Below are 12,176 nucleotides of genomic sequence, written 5' to 3'. Positions count from 1 at the left end.
AGAAGTACTAAAGTATTCAACATTTTTTGTACTTAAGTATTGCAAGTAGTCTATTTTAAAATTTACAACTCAAGTACTGAAAGTAAAAGTAGAAGTATTGTGTTATGTAGTTATTAAAGAAAGTAGTCAAAAGTTTGAACATATTGTTTTTACTATTTCAAATGATTAACCTAAAGGACAATCACAATTCCTTTGACTGTAACTTCTTGTAAACAAAAAACGGTTACTAGGGTTAGTTAGCCCAATTTGCAAAATTATGTCATTAATAACTTACCCTCATGTTGTTTCAAATCCGTAAGACATCAGAGGGTCATTTAGAATTTTTTGAAGCATCGAAAATACATTTTGGTCCAAAAATAGCAAAAACTATGACTTTATTCAGCAGTGTCTTCTTTTCCGTGTCTGTTGTAAGACAGTTAAAAACAAAGCAGTTTGTGATATCTGGTTCGTGAACGAATCATTCAATGTAACCAGATCTTTTTGAAACAGTCCACCAAATCGAATTGAATCGTTTTAAACAGTTCGCGTCTCCAATACGCATTAATCCACAGATTAATTAAGCTGTTAACTTGTTTAATGTGTCTGACACTCCCTCTGAGTTAAAACAAACCAATATCCCGGAGTAATTCATTGACTCAAACAATACACTGACTGAACTGCTGTGAAGAGAGAACTGAAGATGAACACCGAGCCGAGACAGATAATGACTTGTTCACGAGTCAAGAACCGTTTCTGTCAGACGCGTCCGATTCGTGAACCGAGGAGCTGATGATACTGCGCATGTGTGATTTAGCGTGAAGCAAACCGACACACAGAGCGTCTGAACCGAACTGATTCTTTTGGTGATTGATTCTGAACTAATTCTGTGTTAATGTTATGAGGTGCAGTCAACGCCAATGACGCCATTGCATCGAGCGCAAAAGAATCGGTGAACTGTTTTCTTCAACTGGTTTATTGACTCGAACTGTCAGAAAGAACTAACGTTACTGGTCACCCGAGAACCGATGTAACCGGTTCTTGACTCGTGGACGAGTCATTATCTGGCTCGGCTCGGTGTTCATTTCTCTCTTCACAGCAGTTCAGTCAGCATGCGCAGTCTTCTTAATCGCTTGATTCGCTCAATGATGTGCCAGCTTCATCAAACCTGCCATCTACATTTCTGGCAGTGGTAATGTGGGTAACGAGTAACGATGCAGCACATAAAAAATATCGGAGTAAAAGTATTAAACTCAGCGAAAATATGTACTGAAGTAAAAGTGGAAGTAGGAGAAAAAAACAATACTCTAGTAAAGTACAGATACCGCCTTTTAGTACTTAAGTACAGTAGTGAAGTAGTTCTACTTCGTTACTATACATCTCTGGGAACTAGGGACTTTGGCCTGGTACTCGGTGTGTTTCCACCGCAGGAACCAGGAACTAAATAAAGTTCTGGGTAAAAAAATGCCCTTCAGAAGGTCCCTGCTGGCGAGGTGGTACTTTTTCAAAGTTCCGGAACTTTCGGGGGTGGGACTTGGGCTCTAAACATGCTGATTGGTTGAGCTCAGTGCTCATGTATCTGCCAGGAGCAGCCTCACCTTGGCTAGACCTTCTGATATGTGCCGCTGGCTCTGATGTCTCTTTAGTGGTTAAAAATAACATAATAAGTTTTGGGTAAATCTAACAGGTTATCTTTGGTCTGTATTCAATTTATCTATTTGTTGAAAAATAAAAAAGTTATATAATAATTCGGTTCATTGTAATGGCTGTATATATACACATATCCCTGAACTAAGTACATTTCTGTAGCTGTTATTATGTTTAAATGAAAATGAAAGAAGGCAGTGGTTTTTGATATCCTGTTTCGGTTTATTGTAAATATACAGAGAGGAAAATTGCAGTAGTTAAGGTCAGCTGACTGAAGTTATCAATTACGCTTCTGTTTGCAGATTTAATGTAATATCAATGGAAACGCAGCATAAGATGCAGTGAACACTATTTAGGGACTCAGTGAATCAGATTGCTTGGAAACTTGAACCCGTGGACAGATTTTTTTAAATTTACATTATTGGGAAGCAGAATATCAAATAAACTACACATCAACACAGCCACAATGCTCTGAAGGGAAATATTACATAATAATGAACTAGCAGAAATTATCACTGTTTTCCATAATGAAGATCTAATTGTCTGATAAATGTAGCAAAACATATACTCAGTCTTAAATAGATCAACAATACCACAAAAAAGCAAAGTAAAGACCTGAGGGATAATAAGCAAGAACCAAGGAACTAATGAGATAATCAGACAACAGGTGATAGGAATGACTATTTAAACAGACTGGGGAAACAAGATCAAACAGGGTAGAACCAGAAACACACAGAAAAAAGCATACATGTTACAATAGCTCGCCCTCCAAGGAGGAGCCTCCTCACACCATGAATAATCCATCTGAAGGGGGATGGTGTGTGTTCTGGAAGGGGGCAAGGAGCAGGAGAGAGGCAGAATAAAACCAAGTCCAATAAATAAGGGAGAGGAGCCAGGAGGAAGCTAGGAGCAAGAGGAGCCAGATGTTGGTCCAGAGACTAGCCAGGATGAGGCCCCAGGGGTGGAGTCAAGGGAGGGAGGAGCCATGGTGGAAACTTGACAGAAGACATCCTGGGGACAATCGATGGAGACTGAGCCACTAGAGGTGGAGACCCAGGATGACACTCGAGGTCCGAAGGGGAAAGGCTTGAGCTGATGGCTCATGCAAGCAAGGCAGAGAGGGAGGGGGTGGGAGGGCATGCAGTTCCAGGGCGGAGTCTCAGGAGGGAGGACCCATGGTGGAAACTTGGAAGATGTAACCAGGGGTATGAACTCCTGCGACGAAGCCAGCCATGATGGAGACCTAGATGGAGCTGAAGAGGCACAGACCCATGGTAACACCGAAGGTCTGGAGGGCCAAGGCAAAGTAGATGGCTCAAGGTGGAAACTTGGATCCGGAACCAGAGGGACAAGGCAAAGCCAGAGGAGTGAAGTCCTGAGGGGGAAGCAGGTCAACAACTGACCAAGGCAGAGCCAGATGGATGAGGGAGCCCGTGAGGCTGGTGGTATGATGGGCCACAGTGGAGCTGAGTAAGCATTGAGCCAAGGTGGAGTCGATGGGTGGGAGGACTGAAGTGGAGTCTGGGCTCTGTGGCTGGAGGTGGAGACACAGGATACTTATTCCAAGGTGATGCTGGTGGTTGGAAGGCCCGGGGCAAATCAGAGTGCTTGAATTGCACTGAGTGTGAGCTGAGGGGCTGGCAATAGTCAGTGAAGGCAGTGCTGGGGAGCTAGGGTTGTGCGATACATGTATTGCGGGGGGGTCACAATGTCAGCTTAACATTGTGATGTCATCATCTATCAGCCCAACCCTATGAGGAACAGACTGTTTCTTGGAGAGGAGGTGGGAGAGGTAGGCTGAGTGGGAACACTGGAGAGCAGTGTTAGGAGGAACCATAGGAGATTCAGGAGTTGTAGGAGATTCGGGGCTGAGCAGAACCTGTTGTGGAACTAGAGGGTTCTGCCTGGACGGGACCAGAAGGGGCAGAAGAAAATTATTAATGGCTGTCCCATTATGGTCCAATAAATTCTCAGGGTCCATATTCACCTCACACACAGCAGTGGGTATGTGGGTGAGATTCCATCCTTCCATTCAGATTTAAACCCCAAAGTTTAGTGATACATGATTTAGGATTGACCTTTGTATTTACTGTATTTGGTATTATACCTTTTTGTTAATATCCAAAACTGAAAACAGTGCAATTAAAACAATAAAAAATACTAAATATTTATGGTAACCAAAAAGGTGGAAATTATACTTGGTGTGAAAAAGAGCTTGTTGAAAAGGGTTCGACAGTGATAATCTAGCTCAGCACCGTCAGACTGAGAATTATGCAACAAAACATTCACTCTTAATATGGACCTGGTTATGGTTATGGTTCCCTCTAGAGAACAGTCTCAGTACATGGCGTTAACAACTTGGGGACTCCCTTCCTTCGTAACCTACCTGAAATCTTATTGCACCCTGCCAGTGAAGTTGCAACTCTCACTGGCCAATCCCAGCCAAGACGGCGAATAGGGGTGAGGCCCGCCACTATATAATGCGCCGTATTGGCGGCATAAACTCAGAATCTTCCTCTTTCATGTATCCTACTGAAAACAGCTGTAGAGAAGATGCAAGAAGACAGATTTTCCTTTCGGCGTTACAGAATGTCAAACATTTGCATGCTCTGTTCGGGACCCATCGAGGCCTGGACACCCATGAGTTCTGCATCCTTTGCCTGGGTCTCCCACGTGCGGAGGCAGCAGTCACCAGGTCGAGCTGCCCGCACTGCTAGGAATTCTCAGTGTGGGTGCGTAGGGCCTGGAGGAACATCACCCTCTGTTATTTCTCTTGGCAATGTCCCACCGCAGCCAGCGAGCCGAGGGGGACAATGACGATCTTGACAAGGTGCTATCCCTAACAGGGTCCGAGAGGGACTGGGCCTGCACTCCAGAGGTGCGCTCTGAAGCGGAGGGACACGCTGCGTTCCAGGATGAACTCGTCCAGATTATAACCAGGGCCATAAGCAATCTCGGCCTAGAGTGAGAATCCCCCGATGAACCAGCTAAGAGCAAGCTGGATTTTTGGTTCCTGTACTCGGGTCGCCGAGCTACTGCAAGTGAGCCCCATTCCTCCCAGACTTGCACGACGAGGTCGCTGAGAAGTGGGCTGCGCCTCAATCGGCTTGCGCTCACAATGGCGGGTTGGAGTTATTAACTAAAGTTGATGGATCTTAGGCTCTTAGGATGGATGATGGCGGCCACGACGGTCTGTCACCTTGGACTACTCTATATGCACCCCCTCCAGTTATGCTCACTGTGACTGCTTACCAGCCTCGGGTTACTGGACAGAGAGGATGTGGCACATAAATTGTCTTGAGTTGAGAGCGGTTATTTTGGCTCTTCTGAGTTTTCTTATGCAAGTCTTTGGGCATCATGTCTTGATTCGCATAGACAACATGTCGGTGGTATTGTACATAAACCGCCTGGCCTAGTACACTCGAAAGCCCTTTACAGACAGGTAGCACACCTTTTGCTGTGGTCCGATCACCATCTTCTCTCCATTCGAGCAGCGCATGTTCCGGGATCCCTTAGTAGCAGCGCGTATATGCTTACGAGGAATGAGATTCATCAGGGAGAATGGAGACTGAATCCTGGGAGAGTGAGGTTGATCTGGGGATGGTAAGCGAAGGTAGACCTGTTCGCGACAGAGGAGAACACGCATTGCCCTCTGTTCTTCTCTCTGTCATGCTCTGTGTGTGGATGGTGTGCGGGAACCAGTAAACCAGGGTTCGTTGTCTCGCCATATGATGGACATGATTGCGGAGATGCGAGCCCCTTCTACGAGATGCCTGTACACTTGTAAATGGACAGTGTTTGAAAGATAGTTTGAATCGAATGTTGTGGATCCAGGAAACTGCCCCATGTCTGACATTCTGGATTTTCTGCAACAATGAATGGACGGCGGCACTATGCCCTCCAAGCTTAAGGTTTACGTTGCAGCTATCTCAGACTTTCGCGCTGCTATTGACAGGCGCTCAGTGGGGAAACATGATCTAGTGATCAGATTTTTGAGAGCCGCAAGAGACTAAAATCCTCTCAGGTTAAAAGTTTGGGTGTCATCATGGATAGCACATTATCTTTTAAAGCTCAGATTAATAATATCACACGGATTGCATACTTCCATTTGCGCAATATTAATCGTCTACGTCCATTTCTTTCAAATAATAATACTGCAGTTCTCATTCACGCACTAGTCACCTCACGTATAGACTACTGCAATGCTCTTCTCACAGGTATTCCCTCCAAATTGCTACATAAACTTCAATTGGTTCAGAATTCTGCAGCTCGTGTTCTCTCTAGAACACCTTATACTGATCACATTTCTCCGGTTCTCCAGCAATTGCACTGGCTTCCAGTAAAATATAGAGTCGAATTCAAAATCTTGCTACTCACTTATAAGGCACTTCATAATCTTGCACCACAATACCTTACTCAACTTCTCCAGGTTTATACTCCTTCACGTGCACTTAGATCTTCATCTTCAATTTCTCTTGTGGTACCTCGGATTCGACTTACTACTATGGGTGCCAGATCTTTTAGTCATGTTGCCCCCCGCCTATGGAACTCCCTTCCCCTCGATGTTCGCAATAGCGATTGCTTGTTGACTTTTACAAAGCGTCTTAAGACATATCTTTTTATACAGGCTTTTTTATAATTTTTTTTATTGAGATTTAAATCCACTTTATATGTATATGCTGTTTGTTTCTTGTTTGTTTTGTCTTATGCAGTGACCTGTATATTGCTTGTAAGGTGACCTTGGGTGTTCTGAAAGGCGCCATGAAATAAAATGCATTATTATTATTATTATTATTATTAAAATCATCCTGCCCCTCTACAGTGCCATCCTGGAATCTGGCTCTGGTGCTGGGAACCCTAGCCCTCCTGCCATTCATTATCGTCATTCTAAACCACACTTTCAAACTCGGGTAAAGAAATAATTCACTCTTGTAATTTACCCAGGGGTAAAAAAAACCCAGTATCACATTGCTATGCCAACATATTTGGTGCGTCGTTGTGCTCTCATGCTAGTTAAATGTAGCTACAATACCAGAGGGTTAAACAAATTAAAAATTTCTCACTTTAATAGCAAAGAATTGTTCTCAGCGTTTAAAAATCACTAAACATTTGTAATCCTGTTTACCAAATCTACCAACTGAGGTACTGTAATACAACGACGCAAAGAATTGTGGGTTATCTGTAGCAGTGAAGGATACACTGCATGCATCCTCCGAAGGTTGCATTCGGAGTGTCCTACTTGCTTTTATGAAATGAGACAGCCTAGAATGACATATGCATTCTTCTAATGCGACCTCCAGAGGGCGCAGCCTTCGAAATGAGACACAGCTAGTCATGGACTTTTGATGGAGAAAATGTCAAATGGTAATGGAAAATGTGTGAATTGGAACTAAGAAGAGACATTTTATTCTTACCTTTATAGTCCTAAAAGTTCCTTTAGGAAATTCTTGATCGGACAGTCTGTAATACAAGGATGCGCAATGCCACAGCCATTATGTAGCTTATACAGGCCACAATCAATGACACAAATGAAAAATTGGCAAATAAGAACTTTAACCTAAGGTTAACATGGGGAATGTAAAGTGTTAAATGTAATTTAATAGATATTCAGAATGAATTGTTAACCCAGGGTAAATTATGAGAAGTGTGAAACATGACTCAAAATGACCTAGGATTTTGTTTACCCAGGTTTAGATTAGAATAACCCAGGGTGAACTATTTCAAATGTAAAATTTTGTTTCCAAATGTTTTTCATTTGGCATTTAGGTAATAATAATAATGATTAGTTACATTTAAATATCGCTTTTCTGGGTACTCAGAAAAGCGCTTTACATGAAAGCGGGGGAATCTCAACCACCACCAGTGTGCATCATCCACCTCGGTTTATCGTCTCATCCGAAGGATGGTGCTTTTTACAGTCCCCGTCACTACACTGGGTCGTTAGGACCCACACAGACTACAGGGTGTGCACCCCCTGCTGGTCTCACTAGCACCTCTTCCAGCAGCAACCTAGTTTCCCCAGGAGGTCTCCCATCCAGGTACTGACCAGCTCAACCCTGCTTAGCTTCAGTGGGCAACCAATCTTGGGCTGCAGGGTGATATAGCTGCTGAATGGGGTGTGAAAATGCTTTAGAGAACCGAATAAAACAAAACATCACATATAAACTTGATGGAATATGAAATTTAAAGCATTTTTTAAAATATTCTGAAACAGTGAAATATTTGTAGTTATTAAATAGTTTTTTTAAGTATATCTTTAAAAAAAATAGCAACACATTACCAGAAGAAAAACAAGTTGTGCATCAGTTAATGATGTAAAATATTTTATTACTTTTTTTGTAAATGTAAATTCAATTCCTCAAATACCAAACCCTATATCGCTCTGTGTACTTCAAAAAAGCATCAGTTTCCAAAACAATTTAGACTACTATACAGAGCAAAAGAAAAGAAGAAAAAAACACTAGGAAATTGATGTATTTTACAAGACAAGGAAAATATCCATGAAACAATTTTGTTACAGCTGTTCATTGAGAAAAAATATATACAACTCGCTCTTTTGAAAAAATTCATGCCCAGTACAATACAAAGTCTAAACTGTCCATTTTTCAACGTGAAATTGTGCACACAGAAACTCCCAAATTGAAATAACAAGGCATGTGAAATGGGAAAAAGAGTTTTTTGGCTACAAAATGAATAGCGGTCTCTTTACAGATGCTTCACTTCAATCGATCAAACTAATACAAGCATTTGTTTTTCATATGTACATTATTTTCAGAGTTACACTGACCCTTCTTTCTCACCGATTCCCGCTCATATCATCTCAAGCAAGCTTCTCAATCAAACGACTTCTCGTTCTTGCACAATGACGTTGCTTTTTTATTAAATCCATATGACAACCTTTAAAAAAAAAAGTGAGCATGATCTACTTGTGCCTGTTCGGTTTACGCTTGTGATCTCGTAATCGGTTTGTGAGGTTTAAAGTTCATTTCACAGTTTTTCACCTACAATCCCACCTGATTTACTAGAATATCACTTTTGAATTCCGTGTCGCTGCTTTCCGTAAAATAAAATGGAACAAAATGAAATGAAAACCAAAAAAAATGGTGTCACTACAAATACCACATCCAAAAAAAAAGTCACTACAAATACCACATCCAAAGCACAGAGAAAATACTTTTCTTGTGAAATCACCTTTGTAATTCTGTACAGTTTCGTTATGACACGTGGTATCATGATGTGTCTTTGTTAAATAATTCAGAGAAATGAAAAGAGAAAAAAGCAAAACACAAAGGCACATCTAAAATATCTGAACATCAATATGAATAAGGTAGTGAATAAGGTAGTATTTGGTCAATTATTCCGATATTTCTCTATATTTACACGGTATTTACAGATGTAACAGAATCTCAAACTGCGTGCAAGAATCGCAGTCGGGCTTCCTTTTGATCGGCATAAAACCGCTTTTAAAAATAAGCCCATTCATTCACTCACACAGTAATAAATACAAAACACCTTTATTTTCTTACACTAAACAATGAGATATCTAGGATAAAACTGACTCATGGAATCAAGTATTTTGAGTGGGGTTTTTTTTCTGAGTTCATTTTCTTTTTTTATTTTCCTTTTCTTTTTTTTTAGTGCAACATGTTTGTCCCTTTGCGGAAGTCAATTCCGTACATTCTCCATTCAGTGATGTTCTACATTGATTTCTACGGTTCAGTCTCTACAGATCTCGTCATACAGATGGGCCTGCCCCTCCATCAACCTATAAGGCAATACCCGGCACAGTGCTCGCGCTCATTCTCCATCCTCATTCGCTGGTAAAATCTGCCCCGTGTGCCACACACACACACGCACACACACACACACACACATGGAACCTTTTCCTTTCAAGTCAAGAAATGATACGAATGGCTCTCACACAATGCTGTATTGTCGCGTTGTGTTTTCCTCTTAGTCTTGCACATAAAAAAAAATTAAATAGACAGACATCTTCCAGGATTGGCTGTTTCTTCTTTGCACATCTCCTCTGGTACATCGGCACCTCAGAGCTGTTGTTCTTGTCACTCCTGTTTAGTTTATCCACTTGTGGCAGTTGGCAGCTCCACAGTGACATGGGATCTTGCTCTGATCTGCAGCTGGGGTGAGCTTGTAATCGTAGCAGAGCTACAACAAAAACGGAAGATCAAATCTCAAATCAGAAGCACTGTGGACAGTTCTTATGAGAGCAGACATGATAAAACTCTGCCCTTATTCAGCATTTCATCACATGATCAAGGAGAGCATTACATGATGTAGTCGAGAGTAAGTGTTTTGAAAGAGACCTTTCAGGTGTCTGGATCAGAATGAAGCTGAACGGTCACAGTATAGTGTGTAGGAAGGCCGGAACTGACATTTAACAGTGTAATTAAAAGATAGTTGTAAAAAAACCTACTTAAAAGCAATTGTTTAATTGTGGAGTTTTTTCCCCTTGAAATATTAGTTTCAAAATCATTCTCATGGTAGACTAACTTGTAAAAAGGCAAACGGCTTTGTCCCTTTCTAAAACATCTGTTCTGGGATTTTAAAGTTTGGTGAGGTGATAGCAACAAATGCTCCGAAGTTGCAAAAATACACATACAGTTGTTTTAAGAGAGAGATGAATTCAGAAGAACAGGAAATTAGAGTTTTAGCTGAAACGTACTGTCAGCTACGGTCACTATGAGAGTGACAAAAAAGCACAAGCAAGACAAAAGTAATACCAGTCGCGCCTACTGAGGTCTTATGAAGCGAAACAATCGTTCCGTGCAAGAAACATTATTTACAACATTATTACCTGTGTAACCCAGATCCTCTTTAGACCTGTGCTGGCTTGAGCCACAAACTTTTTTAGATGGTTCAGTCCAATTTGATGAGACTAACTGATTTTACACCCCTAACAGTATGCCTGATTGCTAAGAAATATATGAGACTTTTATGGGTGCAGTTAATATTCAGTGAACTCCCTCTTGCTTACCTCTTCTCCCCTCTCAATCCTGCGGGCGGCACTGATGATGATCTTGTGGCCCCGCTCGAACGTCACAACCTCAGCCACACAGTTCGGTGAGCATGAATGATTGATGTACCTACGGGATAAATTGAACTCAAATTGAATTAGGGGGCTTTGTCCTAATGCATCAATATTCATTAGTTTGTGGGCAGTATGTATTTTTAATTTTTTTGAAAGAAATTAATACTTTAATTCAGCAAAGATGCATTAAATTGATCAAACATAACAGTTATGCAAGTAAAAAAAATAAAAAATTGGTTCTTCAAAAAATCCTGAAAAATATGAATAACGTTTTCCAAAAAAAAATTAAACAGCACAACTGCTTTTGAACATTGATGATAAGAAAAAAACAGTATTTCTGTATTCTGTACAGTATTTCAAAGTATTTCTGAAGGATCATGTGACACTGAAGACTGGAGCAATGGCTGTAGAAAATTCAGCTTTTTCATCACAGGAGTAAATTACATTTGAAATATGTATTAATATAGAAAACAGTTATTTTAATTTGTAATAATATTTCACAATATTACAGCTTTTACTGTATTTTTTATGAAATACATGTAGGCTTTGTGAGACTTTCAAAACCCTTAAACGTTTGAATGCCAGGCTCAAATCTCAAATAATATCCCTGAAACAGTTCACAGATGTTGTGAACAGAACTGTGCAAAATACAGAGGAGACCATAATACATCTGATTTGACGTTGTTCACAATGCATTATTACGTAATGTACACAATTTGATAGCTGATATGAGAAGGCAAGTTCACTTCTTACCTTGCAGGGCTTCCAGACCGGGTCGCATCGATAACTCGCTCGCTGCTGATGCGGAACATGTACGCTGCGCGGTTCTGTGGGAGAAATACACACAGGTTTATACTAATGCATTTGGAAGTTAAGGTAACATTATTCCCAATGCTATTCCCTCAGTGTTTGAGCGAGCCTTACCTTAGCCTTGTACAGCAGCTCTCTCCTCATGGCCACCTCAGTGCGCAGAATATCCCCCATGTATTCAATCACCATGGTCTGCTTCTCAATGTCACGCGCTGCAAACAGCCCAAGACCCTGCAGACACGAGACACATTAGACATGCACCATACCCAAGGCTAGAGCTCACACACACACACACACACACACGCACACACGCACGCACACACACACACACGCACACACGCACGCATTCGTGTTTAGTCACAATGAGCACATTCCATAGACTTGCATTACTTTATATACAACTAGATATGAATACTACAAGCTAACACTAAACACATTTTTTTTTTTTTTGGCATTTTTATTTTCTTGAAAAACATATTTTTGTCAAACAAGAACATCCCCAAAATGAAGTTTTGCCAGGTTTAGCCCACTTCTGGGTACAAATTTTTACCCAAATTATGAAAAAGTAGGTATAAACATGTTCACTCAGCTATTTGACACGTTTACATTTTAGCACATTTCATAGACTTTTTGTATTCTGTTGCTTTTGTATATAGCTAGTTTTAAACAATATAGCCAAACAATAACAGAAAAC

At 41.0% G+C, this 12,176-nt stretch overlaps 1 protein-coding gene across 9 annotated transcripts in view; it reads right to left on the bottom strand.

The window, feature by feature from the left end:
* Positions 1-7,929: 7,929 nt before the first annotated feature.
* LOC128025086 (histone-lysine N-methyltransferase 2C) overlaps positions 7,930-12,176 on the bottom strand; it is a 108,348-nt gene continuing 104,101 nt past the window's right edge. For all 9 annotated transcript variants that reach the window (XM_052611090.1, XM_052611116.1, XM_052611098.1 and 6 more), the window contains 4 exons: positions 11,597-11,713; positions 11,426-11,499; positions 10,619-10,727; positions 7,930-9,789 (listed from right to left, as the gene is read on the bottom strand). In XM_052611090.1, the coding sequence (XP_052467050.1) occupies positions 9,697-9,789; positions 10,619-10,727; positions 11,426-11,499; positions 11,597-11,713 (393 nt within the window). In that variant the 3' untranslated portion in view covers positions 7,930-9,696. The remainder of the gene's footprint in view (positions 9,790-10,618; positions 10,728-11,425; positions 11,500-11,596; positions 11,714-12,176) is intronic.

Source organism: Carassius gibelio, chromosome A2 (assembly GCF_023724105.1).
Source record: "Carassius gibelio isolate Cgi1373 ecotype wild population from Czech Republic chromosome A2, carGib1.2-hapl.c, whole genome shotgun sequence".
In the NCBI taxonomy this organism is placed as follows: Eukaryota; Metazoa; Chordata; class Actinopteri; order Cypriniformes; family Cyprinidae; genus Carassius; species Carassius gibelio.
Note: the sequence above shows the minus strand (reverse complement) of the source record. Positions and strands in the feature narration are given on the sequence as shown.